This window comes from Camellia sinensis, chromosome 14, assembly GCF_055761805.1.
Source record: "Camellia sinensis isolate YWXY chromosome 14, ASM5576180v1, whole genome shotgun sequence".
NCBI classification, from domain to species: domain Eukaryota; kingdom Viridiplantae; phylum Streptophyta; class Magnoliopsida; order Ericales; family Theaceae; genus Camellia; species Camellia sinensis.
In genome coordinates this window covers 54,850,855-54,875,218 of record NC_138974.1, presented here as the reverse complement: position 1 = coordinate 54,875,218, position 24,364 = coordinate 54,850,855, and the positions used below count along the sequence as shown (strand labels likewise).

The window sequence follows — 24,364 nt, the reverse complement described above, 5'->3', positions numbered from 1 at the left end:
GTATCACTTTACCTCTTAAACTATTAAAGTATACAAATAGACCCCCTAAATTATTGACATGTTTCACTTTGATCCCCTCTGTGTTAGGTCTAATTGGTACACTTTTATAGTTTATAGAACCTATTTGTATGCTTTTATAATTTATAGAGCAATTTGATATTTCTCAAAGTTTAGAGAGTCTATATATACGTTTTTATAGTTAAAAAGTTAAAATGATACTTTTTAATAGTTTAAGGGGTCTTTGTGTAAATAACCCAATTAAAAAAAAAGGTTTTTAACTTTTTTATTTTATCTTTTGAGTTCAAAAAGCTCAAAATAAGCTCATAGATTTAGAAAAGGACACATTCATACCTTAAAAAGGGATGCTATATATTGCCAAAATATTTTATTGAAACTTCACCTCTTAGAATATCTCTAACATTTACTCTCATTTTTTTGCATCAAATTTGAGTAAAAATTTTATCTGCTATCGCACGTTCCAATAGAATAATTTGAGATTTCATCATACTACCAATCGAGTGGGAGAACAATCAGGAAATGACTGGCCGATCGACTGATTAGTGTAAATTTTCTAAATTTTGAAATAGACTTTTCCAAGGAAGTGGTTGACTAAGGAGACAACCGGACGGTTGTCCGGTGCTCATGCATTCTCCAATAGCCACCTGTAAAGCTAACGGTTATAGTAATTTGGTGAAAAGTTTTAGCATCCTTAATTTGATAAAAAATTTAAGATATCCTTAATTTGATATTTATTTGATGTCAATATCGAAGTACCAATTTTGTATATTTTTTATCAAATTTAAATTTGATGAAACGAAATATGAGACTTAGAGACACTCTTTCGTGATCTGTCATATGATTTGACAAGTTTTATTATTTTCTAAATATGGTTAGTTCTATATGTATAATTGACTTTTATTACATTAGGCCAAGTTTGGCATCCTCTAAAAAATTTAAAAAGTCAAAAAGTCATTATCCTATTTAAGTCACATCATCTTATTTAAGTCACATCACCTCTCTAACACATCACTTCAAACCCAACCCAAATCCAACCCATGTTTCATAAAAAATCAAAAAGTACATTTATTTAGTCTTTCCAAACTTGACCTTAATATACATCAACTATGAAATAAAATGATGAAATTAATGCGATCATAACAAAAGCAAATCAACTCTGAACTTTTTGACAAATTCAATGGGCCAATTTGTTAAAGTCCAAAAATGGCCCAACAATATGATGGAGAGAGGATAAATTTTCCCTGCCCCTAAAACCTACCATTTGGATAAAGGCTGAGATCCCAATTTGCATCAACTAAATTATATTACATTTATTTGTAATATAAATATGTTTCCAATGATTCGATGGTGACTAGTTATTTTTATATTAGCAATAAATAGTGTCATATAGCAATGTTGTTGCAATGGTATAAATATTATTTCTTCTATGTATTTTATAAAAAAAAATCAAATAAAAATGTTAAATACATATTTTATCATGAAAAACGTAAGAACAACATGATCATCAAATTTGAGTTATAGTTAAATTTTATATTAAAAATTTAACACAAAATTTAACAATACTAAAATTTAGTTAGTCTTAAAGTGCTCAAAATTGAGTTCCATACTATTTTTTTTTTGGCAATATAGGCTTATTTTGGGAAGATGGTAAAAAGTGACTTTTTGACTTTTAACCAAGCTTTTGGCTTTTTTAGACAAATGATTTGGGAAGTTGGTAAAAAGTGACTTTTGACTTTTTTGATTAATGTTTGTTTATGATGTCAAATCATAATAAAATGACCAAACTATCCCCATTTATTTAAAATATTTACAATTTCACCTATGTAACACATTTTGACCCATGAGGGTAAAATTGTAATTTCACCGTTGGCTAAAAACCAACTTTCCAAATGAAAAATAAAAATAAAAAAGCCAACTTTTAACTTTTGCTACTAACAAAAAAAAGTGACTACAAACCATGTTGCCAAAATAGGCTATAGTATAGCAAATCTTTTACTGCTTTGCCGGTCATGAAGACTAACCAAACACCTAGTGGCAATTTCGACAAGAGTAATGCCTATACAAATGGAATATTTGTATATAATTCTTAAACAAACATGTGGCAAATTGTGATTCCATCATTTGAAAATAAAACATATATCATCCGAATTCAAAGTTTCGAAAACATCATTATCATATATCGTTCTAACCGAGGTTTTTCGAGGAAAATTTGTTTGCATACCAAATCTGGTTGACAAGATGGAGAAGCTAATGCCAACTTTAGAGAATATCAACAAAAAATATCAACAAAGAAAATGTCTTTTGTGCGGCCATGCTGGTTACAGCATTAGAGACAGGGGTGGACCCAGGGGGGCTGGCAGGGGCAACCGCCCTTCAAAGTTTTGAAAAAATCCCCTATATATAGTATTAAAATTACAAATATTTTTAAATTATATAGGTTCGTCACTCCAAAGTTTTTGTAAAAAATTTAAGAAGCGCCACCTTCTAAATTTTTTACTTTAAAATTTAAAATTTTAATTATTTTTTTGATAAATACTAATACTAATAATAATAATAATAATAATTTATTTTTTAAGTATGATTACTTTTTATTTTAAATTTAGTAATGTTAAAATAATTGAGAATTTATTTGTTAGGGCCCAAAATTTTTAATTGATTGGTTATAACTAAATAAAAATAAATAAATACTACTCACGTGTAATTTGCCTCACGCTTGAAAATGTCCTCAAATTCTTATTTAACCTAATTGTTTAAGCCCCCTTCTCCACTATACACACACACTCTCTCTCTCTCTCTAAATGATATAAAAGCTTGGAAACGAACTCGCAGACCTCGTACTGAAACAACAAATGGAGGCAATATAATGAATCAGACCTCGCATCCTCTGATTCCTTTTTCACTTCTAGGTAATACTAATATCTTCCAATTTTTTTTTTTCAAATTTATTCGCTCATTTGTTGTCTGATTTTTTTAAATGATTAATCTCGTTTTTTGGAAATAACAAAAATCTGAATATACTCTGTTTGGTCGTTGAGAAACTGGAGGAAAACTAATGACAATGAAATCGAAATCTTCTCTTGCTTCGGTTGCAAACCAAGCATTTACTGTAGGCTTAAATAATAATAATAATAATATATGCAAGCTTGCAAATAAATTTTATCCTAATGACTTTATAGAGCAAGAAAAAATATATTTGAAATTTCAATTACAAAACTACGAGATTGACATCCTTAAACATCCTGAGTTTCAGCAGTTGTTGACAATTTCTGACTTGTGCCAAATGTTAGTAACAACAAGGAAGTCAACAATTTATCCTCTTGTCAATAGATTAATTCGTCTTGTTTTAACTTTACCAGTTTTTACGGTGACAACAAAACGTGCATTTTCAACCATGAAAATTATAAAGACTAAATTGCGCAACAGGATGGAGAATGATTTTCTTTCAAGCTACTTGTTAACATATGTTTAGAAAGACATTGTTCAAGATTTTGATGTAGATTCCATCATAGTACTTTTTATATTATGAAAGAACGTCGAGAACAACTTTAGATGCCTATGTAAAGCAAATAGTTGTTTTTTTAAAAATTAATATGGATTTACTAGAACATATCCAATTGTATTTTGATAATATTTTGTAACTATATATGACAAATGGAAACATCTAATTAAATATTTTTGTGATATTTGAGTATAAATTGATATTGTATATCACATTCTCATTATAAATTTTTTGATTGTATATACACTCGCCCTCTGATAATTGAATCCTACGTCGGCCCCTCATTAGAGAGGGATCACCTAGTCGATTCATACTTCTCATCTCTATTGAACCCTTTTGTCATGATTCAAGATTCTCCAAGTGATTTTTTTTTATAACTTTCGGGTTTAATAATTAAGTGGAATGATTGTTGTATGTTCAATTTTTGTAGAATTAAATCTTAACCATTTAAATTATCACTCTAAAATAATCTTTGTAAATATGAAAATGATCTAACATCAATAGTCAATAAATGTAGTTTGCTCCTCACCGAGCCTAACACCTCTCCAGTTTCGATGGGAGAGAAATCACTTATCATATGGCTCAAGCTTCTCAAAAGTTGGGTTTACCAATTGGAGTGTGCTATTGGGCTTCCATGAGCCAATCATGAAATTCACATCGATGATCCAAACTGTTCAATACATAAGGCTCCTCAAGTACTTCATTCCTATAAAAAAATCACATTGATCGGATATCGATAGTCATTTAATCGGATCACATTTATTTTTAAAATCATAATTATTATTGATACAAATTTGATCTGATCAAGAAGTTATCAATATCCGATCAACATGATTTTTTACACATATAAAGTATACAATGAGATCTACACATTAAACTATTCAAATCATTGAAGTGGACTCCGTAGTGGGCCCACAGAGTCCAACAGCACGCTCCCGTCCAATTTCGGACTGGTGAGCAGCTGTTCCCCCAAAAAAGAAAAGGTTAGATTTCAATGCAGTTCAGAAAATCTACCCAGAGAAGGAAAAAATTCCTATCCAGTACGTATATAAATAATTGAAGCTTCAAGTAAAAAAGAGAGATGCCAAGTACTGGTTTTGTCATTGATGGAGTACTCCTTAGAAGTGATAACATGTAGAGAAATAAACAATATCAAATCAAATATATGTATTTCTGAGCGCTGATTTGCATCCAAATCTATTTTTTAAATTGTACTAGGTCAAAGACCAAACTTTGCCAACCCTGAAGAAGCCCTCGAATAACTCACTTGGGTGGGGTGGGTGGGTGGGGGGACCTCATGGTGAATCTTCTAGATCCTTTGTAGAACTTTTAATAAAATAAGCCGCCCCAATATGGCCAAAGGCCTTGTGTATTGCTAAATATTTCAAAGAAATTTGAAAAAAAACAAAACATAATCACATACAAGAAGTTTTTACTTTCTGAGAATCTACTTTTGAGAAGAAATGTTGTGACCAGCAGATGACTGTGCTCCATTGCTAATGGAGGCACCATCTGTTTTCACCCTCCTGTAGAAAAGCACATAAGCAGCAGCTGACTTCACATCTTCTTCGTTTATGGGCGAAATGTGGCTGTCATCGAAGTTGTACCACCTGTTTTCATCTAGAAGCTGCACATTACAGAAATGCTAAAAATCAATATCACTAGGATATCGTGTCAAATAGGATTATTCGTCTCTAGAATATCGTGTCAACTTGATATGTGCACTAAAATTCACTGACCTTGATATGTGCAGTGTAGTGCCCACTTCCCATACCACCATAGTGATTGGTCAAGGCATAGAGTTCATAGAGCTGACGCCTGGGGTTTTTCTTGTTGGCTATATAATTTGTCAAATCAAAGTCATGTACAGGAAAATTGATGAAGGTTTCCAGCTTGTTCTTCATTGACCTGCTGTATGAGAACCTCTTCAAATGAATAACAAGCACTTCAGGAAGCCTCCAGAGATCCAGCTTCTTGCTTGCTTGCCTTCGTTCATTGCATTGAGGACAGTGCCTAAACATACGTGCATCATAAAAGATATCATAAATCTAAATTGTGCAAATGTGAGAGCTCTAGCAAGGTGCAAACTAGCAGGAATCGTGTTTTTAATTCAAAAAAAATTCAGGCCATGTTTGGTTTGAATTTGTAGAGTGATTTTGGGAAACAAATTTTAAAAAATTCGTTTGGTTTGTAAATTTTTCAAAACAATTTCCAAAATCACTCTCTCTTACCTATCAATCAATCACTTTTTCTCTCTCCTCTCTCTTTCTCAATCACTTTTTCTCTCACACACATCTACTCAATTATAACAAAATATCAAATCATTCCAAACTTCCAAATTCCAAAACTACTTTCAAAATACACAACCAAACAAACTAAAAAAATTTCTCAACTCTCTCCCCAAAACAATTTTTAAAAACTACTCTCCCAAAACCAAACCAAATATACCCTCATTGTTCCATTACTTCCCCGAACTCAACGCTTCCATCCCCAAAAAAAGACAAGGACAACAAACTAAAAAGGCCAGAGATCACTTTCATCAAGTAGCAAGAGAAGTAGGTTAAGTTCACTTGCAACATTAAGAACTGGTATTCCAATTTCCACATTCAGGTCAAAGTAACCAAAAATATAATTCAGATTGTTAATCACACAAAATATTAATCATTGGTGGATCTCAGAGCACTAGTCAATAATAAAACAGGGAAATTGTCACACAATTTTCAGCAATAATAAAACCGTTGGTCACCAGCATACCTACTATGAAGTGTAGCCAAAATTTCCCACTCAAGAGTTCACTAACCTATTTTGGTGTAGTTGCAGGAGTGAATCTTAAAGTCACTTAATTCTCCCAATATTCAAAATAAATGTCAATAAAGTTATCTGTAGACAAACATATATGCCAATATTACAATGTGTACATATTTTTCATTTTATGTGCATGAAATAGGGAAAAAGAAGAAGAAACTAACCACATGTCTTCAGGTACCAATGGCTCTTCACGGAGAAAAGCTTCGAGGCAAGTGTACAAGGATAGAGGTTCAGTACGAGTTTTCTTCGTCACGGGCCCATATTTGTACACTTCCGGCAAGTTTTCCAAGTAATGCGCATCATAATTCTCCAGAAGCTTCCCTGACCAGTCAATAAATACTAGTATTGATATTGATGATGATGACAATTTAACAGCTTTATCTTCTCCAACTGATAGGTCAATGCATGCATTGTTTTCATCAACCAACTGCAGAGGCAGTTTTGGTAAGTTCACTGATTTTGAGCTGCCACCATCCTTTTGTGTTGAATCTGCTACATTGGAGTCTGTACATGCTTCAATGGAATTAGTGGTTTGAGATGGATCCGAAGCTGATAGTGAGGTGTTAGTATCAGAGATATCAGGATGTCCCACATTCTCAGTTCTTAGCATGGGAGAGAGCATTGTGTGAACCATTGACTGTATATCACCTCTTGTAATAATTTCATCACATGAGATTGGTGAAACAAGAGGAGTTCCGTATGGTTTCCAACCCATTGTGCTCTGGGCATTACCAGTTTCCCTAAAAGACGAACATGGTATTAAACTACAAAACAAAAACAATTGAGTAAAAATAAACAAGTGAAGCTTAACAGAGAAAACAACCCATCAACCAACATGGGTATTTTTTATGCTTTAACACCACGTTCATTTCTGGATTAATTTAGAAGGGGATTAGATACCATGGGATTCTGATAGGGAATAGTGGGCTAAGTAATACCATGGCACGGATTCGATTACATACACTATAGGATTAGTTGCATTATGTCAGGTTAGGGAGGAATGAATGATGGGACAAGGGAGAAGGATCATTTCAGTTCGTTGAATGGAGGGAGGGAGATAATCCCATGGCCTGGTATAAATAATACCATGGATGAGGAAGTATTACTTATACCCCATTATATGGATCATTAATAATCCCATGCGCTTAATACTGGGGGTGGAAATAGAACCAAACCGGTGATAAAAAGACATGGGGGAGACGCGTGGGCCCCACATGTCTTTTTATCTCATAATCCCATCCTCAATACTGCAAACAAACACACACACAACTGGTGCTGGTAGCTCCAATATTAACACATTTCAACTATAAAAAATATCCACAATGTTGCAATCAATATAGATAATCAAAACTGAAGGAAACCACAAAACTAGCCACTAAACAAATCTCTGGTAGACCCCAACTATGCAAAGCGGCACTTGCTCAAAAGAAATGTATAGGAGTAGCTGTAGAAGAGTTTAAACTGAGAACTAATCAATCAGAAAAAGTCAGAAGGGGGTGTAGCACAAAGCCAACTGGTAAAGAGAGGTCCATTTTTTGTCTGCCCCTAATCAGTAAAATAGTGGGTATGGATTGAAATACATACTGTTCTTCCCGGCGGTGTATCAACTGAAGAAACTTTGTATTCTTCACAAACTTTGGAATCTTGTAAGCAGCAAGGTGATCATCATCTTTTATGGAAGACAACGATATTAAAGGATCTTCCAAGAACCGGTGAATCAAATGACCTCTTATCTATCAAAAACACACTTGAATAACTTAATCCAATTAAAAAGAAAATCAACAACTTAAACCAGAAATTTTCATAGAAAGAAAGAAAGAAAGAAACATAATCAAATAATTGGATATAGGAGAGTAACTAACTATTCACCTCTGCTAACAAAAGTTTCTCATTATGCTTTAAGGAACAAGCATTGCTAATGGCTTGGATCAAGTCCCTGCAACGTCCCTGCTTTTGAACAGTTACAGTGCAAGCACTTGGTAGTGCACTTCCATCACAAGTAAACACTGTCACTGTCATAGTACGAGTGGTGGTGGATTGGAGCGGTAAGGAAAGATACATGAAGGGATCAAATGTAACTGAGATTTTATTACAAACAGGACAAACCAGAGTTGACTTGTATTGGCCCTGTAAGATGCAGTACAAGAAGATAACAAAATTAAGAGGACAGGCCAAAGTCATTAGTGTCGATAAAAAAAATAAAGGGGAAAATAACTAAATATATAAAGAAAATATGGGAATCAGTAGCAATATATTGTAGAACAACACAATCAAAAGCAACAAATGAGAGACGGACACACTGAATCATATTATCCTGATCACCGATGTTATGAGATTGAAATATCTTAGCAAACCATTGTCTGATCCATATTTACTTGATAACAAAAAAATATGTCAACGTGATATAAGAAAGGAAAACGCTTAATCTGGCAAATAGTAGAAAATATCTTGATTTCTCCTTAAATAATATCTTCCACACAAACTCTAGCCCAGGTGATTTGTACAAATCCAAGCAATATCTAAACAATGTTCAGTTGTCTACACCAATTTTGGCCTCGTTTGGCAACATCACATTTTAGCTTAAAAGTCAAAAAGTCATTAAAAAAGCCAAAAATCCAACAAACTATACAAAAAAGTCAAAGATTCCATTTTCTCTCTACTTTTTGCACATCTTTTCGTAAAAAACTAAAAAGTTATCCCAAACATACTAATTTTTTTTACCTCATATTTTAACCAAAAAACCGAAAAATTACTAAAATAGTTTGTTCCCAAACGAGGTCTCAAAATGCTATCAATACAAGTCAACAAACATGCATTGCAGATGATAAGTTTCATATATACCGTAAAGACAAGTAATTTATGATGGTAGTAAAGAGTGAAAACCAAGTTATTGTTCCCACAAAGGGAAAAAAATCTTTGGCAAGACTGTCTTTGATAGGAGTCCACTTCTAATATCTTTGAGCAATGCAGTCATAATCCAATCTCATTCTTCCTCGACATTTGCATTCATGTGCATACCAACAAAATTACATCAAACTTTAAACCAAATTACTTGGGGCCATGGTTGTTACGGGTGGTTACCAGCGATGCCCACCTAATCAGGCTGTGGGTTGGGCACTTGCCTAGGACTTTGGGCACCCCACCTAATCGCCTAGTAAACGAACCTCACTCATTAAATTCCATAAAAGGGCTGGACTGGCTTAAAAATCATAAAAGCAAGTCAACAAAATGTGTTGGGCATGGTTGTCACGGTGGTTACCAACAAAATTACATCAAACTTTAAACCAAATTACTTGGGGCCATGGTTGTTACGGGTGGTTACCAGCGATGTCCACCTAATCAGGCTGTGGATTGGGCACTTGCCTAGGACTTTGGGCACCACACCTGATTGCCTAGTAAATGAACCTCACTCATTAAATTCCATAAAAGGGCTGGACTGGCTTAAAAATCATAAAAACAAGTCAACAAAATGGGCCAGTTGGCTTAAAACATTGTCTCCCTGACCTCTTGTTGCTTTCCTTCATTTCCCACTTTTCAGTTTGCCGGATGTGACCCATTTGGTTACAGTAGCCAGAAAAAGAACTTGAAAATTGAAATAACATTTGTCCCTCAAATTTAGTATTTGAACAATTAAGATCAGCTCATTTTGTTGTAATTCATTAAAAAAATTGTAAAAAAATTCTACACCATTAAACTCGCTATTACTTACAAAAGTTTTCTTTTGTTTATTAATTTATTTGGGGTGGGGTTTTCTTTTGTTCATAAAATAGGGTTTCATTTTGGAGTCCATGTCCTGCCCATTGCTTGGATCTTATGTTAAAAGACATTACAAAGCTTAATTACGCCAGACTGGGTAAACATCTCAAGCATAACTATGCATATTAACTATGCCTACCAAACCAGAATCAAGTGTAGTTGTAAAGAATATTACTCAGCAAGTAACATCTAATAGGAGTATCCAGAGGATGCTAACAACTGTTAACAACAGCAATTTATTTGAGCAATCCAGCTTTATGCACAGAATTATCGATGTGAAAACTTCCAACTATCAAAACCATATTTTTACAAAGATAATAATTTACAGGTGGTAGCATCTATATATGTTTCTAATTTTAAGTAACTCAACTTAATCTCATAACAGAAACTAGATATTTAAATGTGAAAACTGTTAAAATCCACCTACTCTCCACCTACTTCACCCACTTAAACCTACTCCATTAAACCTAACCCACTACACCACTACCACCTCCACTTCACCTACTCCTTACCTACTACACACTCACCCCCTTCTATATATAGGAATCATGAATCATTGTAATAGATATAACATTACATCAATCAATAATAATACATACAATTTATTCTCTCTCTTTCTCTATACATTATTTCTTACATGGTATCAGAGCGATAAGATTTAAGCCTGTATTTCTTTCTCACCGGCGGGCAGCCGGCCGACACCTTTGCCTTTGCTGCCCGCTGGAATTTTCTACACATACCTTCCACTCTCCACAGCCGTAACTCTGCAAGAAGAGAAACTTCGCTCCATCATTTTCTTCCACGAATCTTCTTCGTGGTTTTCGAGCTCGTCTCTCACTATCTCGTGCAATCGATCTTTGCACTTCATCGCCACATGTGAGCAACCGTGGCCGTCGTAAACGCCGAAAAAGTGCAAATCCGCCGGATTCTGACTACTCCGGCGCCAAAGCAAGGGGTGAATGGCCACAGCGTCTTCCATATCTCTCCTCCTTCCACGCACAGAAGTCATGCCTAACTTAGGGCATTTCTGAGCCACCTCAGGCTCGTTTGTCACATTTGAAGTCGGAGATGCACACTGTTTCGCAGACGTCGTCTCTGATTCACCGTTCTCCACCAAACGACCTTCACTAATCACGCAATTCTCAACTGCTTTTCCGCACTCAGACAGCTTCGAATCTGCCACCAAAACATCCAATTTCTGACGTTTTCTACCGTGCTCTTCCAGATTCTTCTCAGCTTGGTGATAGATTTTTCATAATGGTTGCTACCGCCGCTACTTCTGCATTTTTTCCAGTTGCATCTCCTCCACCCGATTCTGGTGCCAAGACATCCAGCAAGTTTGGAGGACCTCCAGCAAATGTGGATGCACGAGGGATTAAATCAAAATCTGCTGCCACTGGGGGTTTGCAGGTTAAGGCCAATGCACAAGCCCCTTCCAAGGTAAACAGTACCAAAGTTGGTGTAATGGAGGGGCTCAAGAGTGAGGATGATTCGCCATCACTTCACCAAAGGACTTTTATCAACCAACTGTTCACCCACGTTGGGCAGTGTTACAGCTGCAAATTTGTCTTCTTATCACGTGAGGTGATGATGAGATTTGTGAATTATTTGAAGTGGTTTGAGCTGGAATGCATATCTTCAGAAAAGGAATGTGCCGGTAAACCTAAGATAAACTATGTTAATATGTTACAGTGTGTCTCTCTCTCACTTTACTTTTTCCACCACCCACAACACATTATCATCGCCATTCCCTAACCCACATGGACTTGTTCCCATCGTTTCATACAACTCATCATTCATCTCACTAGAATATATAGAATATATATATATATTTAAAAAAAAAAAAAAAACAATACAAATTTGCACACCAAACCTTCCCTTATTTTATTCATGTTGGGGCTCACCCCGATCACCATTTTACACCAAAAAAAAAAAAAAAAAAAAAAAAAAAAAAAAAACAACCACAAGATTTGTTTTCTTTTCTGCAGACGGCCACCCACCGATCTCACTTTTTCGCCTATTCCGCCGGTCTTTTCTTCTTGCCTCCGTCTTGGGCGGCCCTTCCACCCTGCTCCACTACAGCATATGGCGGACCTCCAAATCGGAACATAACAGTGGCCTTCCGCTTCAGCTCCTTATTTTCCGCCTTTAGCACACTTATCTCTGCTCGCGCATCCTTATACATGCGTTGGAGCAGAGCCAGTTGGGCGTTTAACTGCTGCACCTCATTTGTCCTACTCTGCAGCCGGTGCGACAAGTTTGTGACCGCAGTCATAGTTTCAACACAGGACTTCAATGTATACTGATTAGCTTCAATATCCGTTTGCACTGCCATTTTTTGCTCCACCGACCGCATCGGAAAGTTCAACGGAGCAAAACCAGAGGTGTTTGGTTGAGGTTCACAGGCCACCGCACCAGTTATCTCTCTTGTTGACTCGTTGAGATCGGGAAAGAGAGTGAGCAGACCACGGGAAGAAGAGGCTATGTTCTGGGTAGCTGAACGGGAAGAAGAAGCCATGTTTTTGGGTTGCTGAGTGTTTCAGAGAAGGGTTGGTTACAGAATGTTACAGAGAACGAAGAGGTTTCAACTGGTTTGTTATGCTTCCAAGCCTCAGACTTCGCTTTGGTTTATAAAGACAGAGACGACGAGGCCGACACGCGCTCTGTCAATCACGTGCATCGCCGCGTGTCAGGCGCCCCTTTTGATGGCTCGACGCTTTCTGTCGGGCACGTTTTTTGATGAAGTGGGCGCGCCTTTTGATGGCACGCCTTTTGATGGCACATCTTTTTATGAATTGGGCACGCTTTTTGATGGCACGCCTTTTTATGGATTGGGCACACCTTTTGAGGGTGCGACTTTTTAAGGGTCCGACAAGACTCTGTAAACTGTCCCGACATTGATTCCGGTTAGCTCCTTCATGGGTCCGACAAGACTCTGTAAACTGTCCCGACATTGATTCCGGTTAGCTCCTTTATGGGTCCGACAAGACTCTGTAAACTGTCCCGACATTGATTCCGGTTAGCTCCTTTATGGGTCCGACAAGACTCTGTAAACTGTCCCGACATTGATTCCGGTTAGTTTCTACAAGGGTCCAGCAAGACTCCGTAAACTGTCACAACAACTGTCACAGCATTATCTGCTACAACGGTCCGACATGACCCCATAAACTGTCTTCTACATCGGTCTGACACCGCCATCCAGTGTCCTCTACACCGTTATGACACCACCATACAGTGTCCTCTACAACGTTATGACACCCCCATACAGTGTCCTCTACAACGTTATGACACCACCATCCAGTGTCTTCACCAATGGTCTGACACGACCATACAGTGTCACCTATCCTCTTTTATTTTTATGTATTTTCTTATTTTGTTACTCTCTCCAAACTCAAGTTGGTTAGTTCCTATCCCCCTTGAGTTTGCGGGGGCTGTTAAAATCCACCTACTCTCCACCTACTTCACCCACTTAAACCTACTCCATTAAACCTAACCCACTACACCACTACCACCTCCACTTCACCTACTCCTTACCTACTACACACTCACCCCCTTCTATATATAGGAATCATGAATCATTGTAATAGATATAACATTACATCAATCAATAATAATACATACAATTTATTCTCTCTCTTTCTCTATACATTATTTCTTACAAAAACCATAAAAACCGTGTGCGATTTCTCAAATCAAAACATTATAATGGTGTCAATGCAATGCTTACTTGGCACACATCCACAATTATGGAATCATTACGAGCAATGTGATTCGCCCAATATTCATCAGCAACTTCTTCATCAGGTCTGCCATCTGCATCTCTTGATTTTATGTAAGGCTTGTGTTTTACACGATTCAGATCTTCGTGAAGCCCGTCTAACAGAAATGCAAGGAGTTCCTGAATAGAAACTAACCATTTAGCTGTCAACTGCACTGAATCCACACTCTGCCTGAATTCATGAACTTAATTTGATAGATCAAACCTGAGAATCATGCTGATTGTATCCACTAAATTGAGGTGCAAAGCGAGCAAGCTTCACTTTAAATGGCCGAGGAGCAACTGGAGTTCGTCCAGGTGCCCACAATTTTCGGAGTAAGTCACCAAAGGCCAGAGCTAGCTCCCCCTGCATGTAACATAGCTTCAAATGAGTTGAATGATAACTCGACAGATCAACCCCATCAGTGGCCTAAAAGTTTTTGGAGATAATTTTCAAATTCAAACAATATTCAGAACAACCAAAAACTTAAGAAGGCTAATCCTTCAACAATAAAACAAAAAAAAGGACTGGCCTCAATGGGTATGTCTGGAACAAATGATCCCTACAGCAACAAACAATTAGGTTCTATGGAAGTAAAAAAGTATAAATAAATAAAAAAATAATTCCATTTTTAACTTCTATTTTTTAAAAACTTCAGAACTGTTATTTTTATGTATTTAGAATCTGTCTAGAATAGGCAAAAATAAGGCTATTTTTTAAGGTTTAGAAAAATATAGAATTTATCTATCCCATTCGTGTGAAAAGTTAAAATGTTTCTTTACTAGCAAACCTAAGTGTCTTCTTTAAACATCATATAAACTTAGTGGATCCAAGCATCTAAATTGAACATGGGTATTGAACATACATCCCACACCACTAAGCTTGTCATACTCGGTGGAGACGAGTACAGGGGCAAGTAGAAGAGTCCATGTAACATGAAAGGCAAAAACAGGCAAAAAAATTAGTCCACTTATAAGTTGACCTAATTGAGTAGACTTTGCACCAACCAACAGAAAACATGAATCTATCTCTGTATGAAATAAACAAAAATCATACAACAAAAACACCTTGAAGACAACAGTCATTCAACTTTGTCAAAACTGATATTGAACTTACTGTCATCAGGTCAACTAGACTCCACCTTTTAAGCCAGATTTTACAAAGGTTCAAGGTAAAGCTTCCAGGAAAATAACAAACTTAATCACTTCACTCCCTATTATTGCATCTAAAAGTTACCACCATGCCCAAAGGGTTCTACCAGTTTATTTCCCAACTATATTCCACCTTTGGCCAGATTTTACGAGTGTTCTAGGAAAAGTTTCCGGTAAAACACCAAACATAATCACTTCACCCCTATTATTGAATCTAAAACTTACCACCATGCCCAAAGGGTTATGCCAGTTTATTTCTTTATGGTAATCTTCTCGAAAATATCTAGCAAACTCTGGTGTATGAACAAGGCATTGTATTGCACTATTCATAAAGCATGTGTTTCCAAGATTCAACAATCCAGTCAGACCACCAGAAGACCCCCTTGTGGTAACACCAGTGACACCACTGATCCCATGAGTGTTGTCCGATTCTCTACCAGGGGATGTTACGTTCTGAAATTGTGATGACTCCGTATTGCAATTTCTTGACAAGCCTTTGCTTGCAGATAACCCTCCTGCAATTGAAAAGCCAGACTTAGAAGGCTCTACAAGAACCAAGGTTGTTTCCTTGTCAGCAGATCCATTCTCCTGAACAGAACTCATGCAACCACCTAATGCAGCATGACTGTTATCAACAACCTCCACCAAAATCTGTTTCAAGTAATTGCATAAAAAGAGAACAAGTCGAATGTTAAAAACATGGAGGAGGCACAGGTAATAAAAAATGCAAAAACCAATATCGCTATTAAGATAGAGGACATCATCTATGCATGTAAATGGAACTTCCAGATTTCAACACAAATATCAAGTGTAAAACACAGCAATATCCTAAAATCTAGAAGCAGTGCACGATACACTTAAGAAATTTTGTGTGATTTTAAAGAACATCCATATCTATAGGTTAGTTGCAATGCCTTCTTTCTTTTATTTTGAGAGACAGAGAGAGAGAGTGTGTGTGTGTGTGTGTTTATTTAAAATTCAAAGTGAAGGCAGCAACCAAAAAAATAGAAGCAAACAATGACTGCAGGCATCAAAGCATCAAATATTGGAGAAAGTATCTACCTTTTCAGTTATGAGTGCCATATTTTTTGCAACAACTTTAAAAATCATATAAGGGTAACAGCATACTTGTCTACTGAACTGTAAACATGTGCCAAAAAGTATTCAAATATTGCTACACAATAAGGAAGACAATCGACAAGAATGTTGGGTGGTGGTGGTGATGACAATTGACAAGAATGCTGTGTTAACAGTGTTGGGTCTCGGATGGAAGATAGGGAGTTGATTGTGTATAAGCGCGGTTGCGATTGAAATCACAGAGGACGCATATCTATGTATGTGTACAGTCTTCAATCAAGCTCTCAAATTCTAATTGGTGATGGAGATGGTTATGGGTCAAGAAATTGCTGAGAAAACAAGGGTGATGGCACATAGTTGTAGTGGTGGTGCGGGTGAGAGGGAGGAGGTGGGGTTGGTGGCGATGCTAGTGCCAGTGCTGGTGCATGAAGGATGGGTGATAGAGGGGAGAGAGAAGGAATGGATCTTTGGTTGGGAGAATAACATTTGTGGAAATGTTTGGGAACAAGGATAATTTCAGTACTTAAAGGTCAAAATTACCTGACATAAGAATTTTTCATTACCATTTTTAATAGCTAGATCATGGATGAGACGTCTAAGATCACCAAAAGTAAGATAGGGCAGTGTAATTTCATGAGCAACACGAGAGGTCTCTGTAATTGTCAAAAACTTCAAGGGCAATGTAATTTCATAAACAACACGGGAGGCCTCTATAATTGTCAAAAACTTCAAGGGAGGTCCATGTAGCTAGCCTAAATTTAATTATTGAAAAATCCAATCTGAATGAGACTCTAAACAGTAGCTCTTCATTGCAAATTTTTGGAATGCGTCGAAAGGCCAACCACAGGAATGGATATGTAGGTCATTAGAGAAGCAAAATAAGTAACTTTCAAGTGGCAAAAATTGCGAATGGATTGATTTCAAGGCAACACTCATTTAGAACCTTGCATACCAGGGTTCAAGTCTTGGAAGTCTCTTAGCTTATGTTTACTTCTAGGTTGCCAAGTTGGTTACGGCAATTGGTTAGTTTTATATACTCCTTATATTCTTAGAAGCCAGGTGGAATATTTGTAGTGGTCATGATGGCTCAAGCACACTTTTTTGGGTCTTTTGTCCAAGTTTTAGTAAACTCATATAGGTTATGCCCGTCAAATTCTTAGTTTCCAAATAGGAAGTCCAAATCTGAATAGTTTAGGATCTCTTAAAAGTCCATGTATAGTTGGACGCAATCCTATGTGAATCTATGTGTGCTACCTAATTTATACTTCTACTTCTCTACTGCACTGAATTAGCATTTAAAGCCCCAAAACCATATCTACTTCATCATTTCTCCTAACCCAAAATCATATTTTACCAACCCTAAACCTTTCCTTTTAAATCCTTCAACTCTAACCACTACGCATCATTTGAAATCAACTGCTTATTAATATTCACAGTCGTACTATCACAGCTCCAAACCCTTGCCTCTCTTTGTAAAATCATAGCCCTAAACTCTCCCCCTTCTCTTGTATCCAAACAAACTCTTAAAACTCTATTGTTTTGCCCACTAGTTGCAACAAAATCTTATCATAATCAGTCTCTAAAAAACTTTTCTCATCACTGCCTAACATCAATTTTTTTGGCATCAGAATTGTTGAAGTCTGCCCCTGCCCTGCTCATATTTCATACATCAAATGGTTAGTAAGTGCATCATGTCAATGTGCAGCTTATGATGTGGTAAGTAAGGACGGATAGTTGACCTAAGGTAGGTGTTGCCTTGTCAACATTGATAAACATTAATCTAAATACAGTAATACATAATTATAGTACTTTTCAACAGAATTTAGTACCTTAAAGCAGATAGAACGCAAACACCAGAAACTCTTAACAATTTGATGTTGCCAAAAATAAGAGACCAAATAATTGAAGAGCTTCATTTATCAAACTTGGCTCAAACCAAAAACCAATTACAGAGGAACATGAAGGATTTGTTTCTTCAACAATTGGAATTTGTTTTTAGACAATAACAGATGCTTGCATGATTAACAGCTAGAGAACTGCTCAATATTGACAGAGGGCAAAAGCTTAAAAGCATAGAACATGATTTTTTACATCAAATAAATATACACACAGCAGCTACATCCATAATTTATCAACCAAAGCACATCAAATGTAAACCTGGTTTTCAGATGCCAAACTGATTTTTCTATAGCAGACACAGAAGTATTAAATTAAAAAGATGATAAGTGGCATAACAGAAAAAGACTCACATCCTGATCCATTTGTATGTTGGCATCATCAAGCGTTTTGTCCAAATCATTCATCAAGGCATGTTTTCGGCGGCCATAATAGTCCCAAATCCATACCTGCACCAGAGGAAAATTTTGAATACTGAACAACTAAGAGAAAATTGATCTTCAAGAGGCAAAGTAAAATTCTAGAAAATGGATCAACTAAATAGAAAAAATATATAGGCTATTTACTTGCTCCGAATTAAGATCAAAAATCTCACAAGCTCTTCTGTGAAGCTCTCCAATGGTTTCCTGTCCAAATTTATTCAATTTCAAATAATATGTCCAGAATACTTAAAATACATCATTTGTAGGGGAAGGGGACGAAGGGTAGAAAGGGAGGCAGTGTATCAAGGAAAAGAAAGCAGTTCATCACGACACAGTCTACCAGCATACCTTTTTGCTAATTCTTATGGTAGCTTTGTCACCTTTTGGCATCAGATATAACTGAAGGCGCAAGGGATACACTTCCACGGCCAATTCTGTTTGAGATAGACCAGAATTGATTACTTTTCGAGCCAATGTAGGGCCCCCTCCATACCTAAACCCAACAAACACTAGCATTGATTCCTCAATACAGACAGTAGATATCCTTAAGAGTGGTGTAACGCCCTCTAAAGATGATCCAATTTTATAATATCCATCTTTAGAACAGAGAAAGAAAGAGAGGGAGAGAGAGGAAGCAACCAACATATAGCTAACTTTTAAACCATCCTCAAATTTCTGAGAAAATATGCTAATTTCTAGTTTTGTATTTTACATGCAATCCTGTCACATACTTGACCATGAATATTTACTTGGAATGAGTTGATTCAAATTGAGCAATGCCTCAATTCCAGCTTTCTTTATATCTAATCCCAAGATGCATCTAGATATTTTTAGGGCCATTTCATAATAAATGGTTTTTTTTTTTAAATACATTCAGTTTCCACATTTAATGGAAAACCACCGCCATATGTTTGAGTTCAAAATGACATGTTAGAAGTTTTTACCTCGCCCTAATGGTTACGAGCAATAGAGCCCAAAGGATTGATGCTTATCATAGAGGACAGATCAGTAGGAAGATGTTCTTGTTCACAATGAGTCAGCACCATTATTCATGAACAACCTATTTTCCAAGACACATTTGGATATGAATCAATTGTAGCATATTATCATATTAGTACTCAGATGAGGCCCTTTCCTAGAACAAAAAGTAATAAATATTTCCTAGTTTGACTGTTAAAGGAATGGAAGCCACAATTCAAGGCATTTCCCGGTGTTCATGTATAAACTTATTTTGAGTTTTGTATTACAGCATGTATACACTTTTATATGAATATAGAGTAGTGGCTACCATAGCAGGCAATCCCATTTACGATTTCCCAATCTATAAGCTTATTAAAAAAAATGTCCCATACAAGAAAATAAATAACAAAGAACAAAAACTTGTCCATTTTAGTTAACCTACCATGCATATAACTGATTCCAAACTTCTTGTGGAAGCAATATGTAATCAGTGCCTTCTACTAGAGTATCATGGAGCTCAATACCAATAGTGGAGTCCTCTGATGCTGCTTCATATATTAAATCAGAATTGTCAATAGCAGATGGCCTCTTTAAATTGCTTAAAACAACTGAATCAGGCCTCTCAGAAGAGGATCCATCATTTGCAATAGTTGCCTGGTTTTGGTTGACATACTCCAGCCAATCTTGCCACCATCTGCGATCAACCATTGGCAAGGAAATCAAAGTCTTAATATTCCTTTCCACTAAAAAATAATTAAACAATAGATTAGGGCTTAGAAGTGTAAAATATCTTTAAGATCTTATAAAAAAAAAGTAACCATGACAATAACAAGCCAATATAAGCTAAATAGCTTTGTCAAATCTCTACTACGAAGGTAAATCCAAAAAAGAATTGCAACTTAATTGGCACAATTTATCTAGGCTTTTTGCCTAAGGTTGATGTGAGAGAGAAAGAAAAATGATTGCTCGAGTGGGTAGAAAAAACTTAGGCTCTGTTGTCTTCCATCTAAGACCTCCCAGTTGTTGCCAAGGTTCGTATGATTGTTTTGTTTCAATTTCAAATTCCGAATTTACCAGGAAAAGAAAAAGAAGATGAGCCTACATGTTTAAGAAAAAAACATCTAAGACAATAATAAAGTTCATCTCTCTCTCTCTCTCCCAAAAAACCAAACAGGAGAAGTATCATTTTTCTTAATACATGATAAGCACACCATCAAACAACTAAAAACAGAGATAATTAATCATGCTCCAAACATGTCTAAAATAAAATTAAAAAAATTGCTGCTAGACATTTAATTTCAGTTGAAACAGACAAAGTAGGTGTTTGGCATGCACTAAAAAAGTGCACTTTTTTTGCATACACACACTTATTTGGGTGACATCAAACAACATCTCCTCTCTACTTTTCTACTCACTTTCTCTACTTTTCTACGCATTTTTTTTATAAAAAGTCAAAAAGTGCGCTTATTTAGAACATCCCAAACCACCCCTAAATAATTGAATATCAAGCAAGGTCAATTTCTAAAGAAAATAGGAAACAAGAACATTCTTGTTTCCTGGAACAAGCAAGAATGGAAAACTTTCAGCAATTCGTGAAATATGGTTCACTAATAACTTAACAAGCTTCAACAGCATGAAGAGCCAGTGGCAAATTCAGGGTAGAGCTTCAAATAGTATACATGGTAGTTGTTTCTTTTCATGCAACAGGTACTCCCATCTGCAACATCAACCACTTAGCCAAGGAACTCCTATCAAAAAAGGATAATGGCTAATTTTTTAAAAGAAAAAATACTAGTAGAATTGAGAGAATAAAAAAATAAATAAAGTTGGGCCCACCTGCATCCATTATAACATTTTGCTGGAGTCCAGCAGTCTAGAGGAACTTCATGGTAATGTTAAAGAACTACTCCCATGAAACTAAGGGCAGGCAATGACAGCACCTAGTATCTCACTAAATCTGAAGCACAATAGAGCCGCTGATGTCTCAAATTTTCTAACTGTCAGGCTAGTGATAAGCTTGTATTAGAAAGCAGCTCTTCAATGACTTGAAAAGTAGACATTCTGCAAAACCTCACTGCCATATTTATTGCCCTTGCTAGAACTATTACACATAATGTATTCTATATTAGTATTTAGTAGAGAGACATGAGTGTGTCATATTTCGACCCCAAAAACTTCAGCTTTGGTTGATGGTGGTGAAGTTGCCAACGTTCCATAAGGGTTCAAGGGGTATCAAATTGGGTGAATTTACATTCTCCACTAATTTCACATTGGAAAACCACTCTGAGCATTAATTGAAATTTTGAGGCACAAACTGTTGTCTAAGTGGACCCAGTTCCATCAGTGGTTCCACCACTATGAATGCATATCCATTTGTGTCCCATCTTCACTCAACATTCAACAATCAACTACTTTTGGCCACAATTTCATGACCTAAAAACATTTTCAAGTATATTACTGCCAACTTTGACTTTAATTTAATTTTTAAGCCTAAGTGAGAATTGAAAAGAGCTCAGCTGATTGCAAATCATGGGTTCAAAATTAAGCCCCATCTAGCAACAAATTTTTTATTACTGATGAGACTTAGAAATGATGACATCAATGCCCACAATGATTGTCAACTATGGAAGGGGGCAAACCATTGAAGTTCAACGACATAAATATTATTCTTACCCAACTTTCCACCATCCAGCTTTGCAGTTGATCATGTTTCACTTGTTAACATTCCCAACAGTGCAACCTAGGTGGCAACTGATCTGAATTGTTGCGGGTAAGTGATAGCCAGTCAACAGTACATTAGCCTAGCAAAGAATTATGCGCATATCTAGCCAAAAAAAAATATATATTAAGAAATGACCTAGGCATCACCATGAAAACAGCCCTGTTGAGCAAATGGCTTTGAAGGTTTGTTTAAAAACATAACAGCTAGCGAGATTTGCTATAATGCCAATATTCAGGCTATCCAGTAACTAGAGAATCATCAACTTTAAGTAAATTGCTCTGTCGTAGCAATTCAATGATGCCTGCAGTTACAAAAACACTATGAGAGGAGGACCAGAGCAAGAGAAAGGGGGGCAAATTTTTCCGCACCAAGGTGGCAATACTTAGTGTTATGTGCAAACTTGTTCAAGAACTGAAACAAAATGAAAAAGAGAGAGACTTTAAAGAAAAGCAGAGACAAATGTCCCCTGCTACAACATTCCCAACATTAGTGGCCAGCATTGTGACCTCAATTCATCCAAATTGAGGATAGAACGAAGTATACAGGAAAAAACATAAAGACTACCCTAAATTTCCCTCCTATCCTATCCTGTACACATTCGCTAGCAAAAACAAAGCCCACATACCCTGAATTTTCCCTCCTATCCTATACGCATTCGCTAGCAAATTCCAACTACAAACCCTAACCATTAATACTGGTCTCAATTCTAGGGGTTGCGAGTGGAGATCTAACAAAATAGAAACATCACAAACATCTAAGAACAACAATCTGAACAGAGCTTTCACATAAAGGTTCGAATACATACAAACACATATATATAGTACCTTTGAGTGATTAAATAAAAAGTATCGCCTTCTTTGGTCTGGGCTTCAACGCCCATCGAAATGTCCCTAATCGTGAGTTTCTCTTCCTCCGGCGACAGCTCCGGCGAACTACTCACCGCCATCTCCGTCATCTCTCTCTCTCTCTCTCTAGAAAATCTGGTGCTTCTTCTGATCAGTGAAGAAGAGACAAAGCTTTTCAAGAAATAGAGAAACTTTTAGGGCAAAAATGGAAGAGAACTCTCTCTTTCTTAGTCATAGGCTTCGTGTCTTCTTCTCGGATCCATTATATATCGGTACGGACCAGTCCAGTCTCCACCGGACCGGAAGTGGGGAGGAGGGTTTCGCTTTTCTAGTCCCAAATTAAATTTTGCCATGTCATCTTAAATTAAATAAATAAAATATTACACTGAGGTCAAGTTTGGCTATTACAAAATAAATTTTTTTTTTATCATCATTTCTTTACTTTTTTGTACTATTTTTTTATTTTTTGTACTATTTTGTTATAAAAAAATAAAAAATATATTTATTTAGATCATCCCAAACAACCCCTGATTTTTGTAAGGTCTATAAAATTACAATAATTGGTTTAACAATAAACTATTTTAATAATTTTTAAATTTTTTTTTGTTAAAATGTGGGTGAAAAAAATTAATATATACGGCATATTTTTTGATTTTTTAAATTTTTTTAATGACTTTTTATCTTTTATAGGAAGTTGCCAAACTTAAAATTTTGATGTAATTATTCATTGGTAATTTCTTAGTTACATAGATAAAAAAATTATACGTTATCATTGAAATTTATATTTTATATTTTTTGTGTGATTATATTAAAATTGTAGGATTTTTTTTTCAATTCTTAATAAATGTCAATGTAATTTACCAAAAATATTGTAATTATTGTTGCATAAATTATATTTATTTTTTATATAATTCATTACTTTTTCTATTATAAATTCTTAGAGTTAGAATTATCCAATCTAATTATTTTATCATTATAACCAATGTTAGTGTAGTTCTTCTATTTTTTTTTAACAAAATTTGAAAGACAACTTTAACACCCAAGTACAGCATAATTTTGAAAACTTTGTATGATTTTAAATTTAAAATTTTAGTAAGATTCACTAAAATTATTAAAATAAGCTAATTTATGTATATTGATTGTATTTTTATATATCTTTGTTTGGGCTCTTACATCTTCTTAATTTAAGAAATATAATAATATTGTGAATCCATGACCAAAAAAATTCAAAATACATGTCTTTTTCAAGAAGGATGTTACAACAGAAAGTCACTTTTTAATTTTTAACATATTGTGAGTCACATTACCTTTTTATTATTTTACATATTTTTTAAAAAAAATTAAAAAATCAACTTTTAACTAAACTTTCCAAAATAAGCCTAAACGAAGCACAACCAAACATGCCTTATTGTGACTTTCAACTACTGAATTGAGTTCAATTTGACACCGGCG

At 35.7% G+C, this 24,364-nt stretch overlaps 1 protein-coding gene across 8 annotated transcripts; it reads right to left on the bottom strand.

The window, feature by feature from the left end:
• Positions 1-4,597: 4,597 nt before the first annotated feature.
• UBP5 (ubiquitin-specific protease 5) lies at positions 4,598-23,255 on the bottom strand. Of its 8 annotated transcripts, XR_014349974.1 has the most exons (15): positions 22,892-23,253; positions 19,788-20,039; positions 18,734-18,878; positions 18,530-18,589; positions 18,317-18,412; positions 15,602-15,641; positions 15,216-15,505; positions 14,065-14,205; positions 13,809-13,979; positions 8,195-8,452; positions 7,910-8,058; positions 6,487-7,065; positions 6,318-6,397; positions 5,257-5,530; positions 4,598-5,144 (listed from the first exon to the last, which is right to left on the bottom strand). XR_014349974.1 is itself a non-coding variant. In XM_028248716.2 (14 exons), exons 1-14 carry the CDS (start codon positions 23,020-23,022, stop codon positions 4,965-4,967), a joined length of 2,766 nt encoding a protein of 921 aa, XP_028104517.1. In that variant the 5' UTR covers positions 23,023-23,253; the 3' UTR covers positions 4,598-4,964. The 8 variants fall into 8 exon arrangements, 6 of the variants coding, with proteins under 6 accessions (XP_028104517.1, XP_028104515.1, XP_082760202.1 ...); XR_014349973.1 differs by having other exon boundaries at positions 15,216-15,641; XM_028248716.2 differs by lacking the exon at positions 6,318-6,397.
• Positions 23,256-24,364: the final 1,109 nt, after the last annotated feature.

Coding starts and splice junctions, on each gene's coding strand:
- UBP5 (XM_028248714.2), bottom strand. CDS start 23,022: ATGACGGAGATGGCGGTGAGTAGTTCGCCGGAGCTGTCGCCGGAGGAA. Junction 20,040..22,891: donor TTTTATTTAATCACTCAAAG/GTACTATATATA, acceptor GGTTGATCGCAG/ATGGTGGCAAGATTGGCTGG. Junction 18,879..19,787: donor TGGAATCAGTTATATGCATG/GTAGGTTAACTA, acceptor TGTTGGGTTTAG/GTATGGAGGGGGCCCTACAT.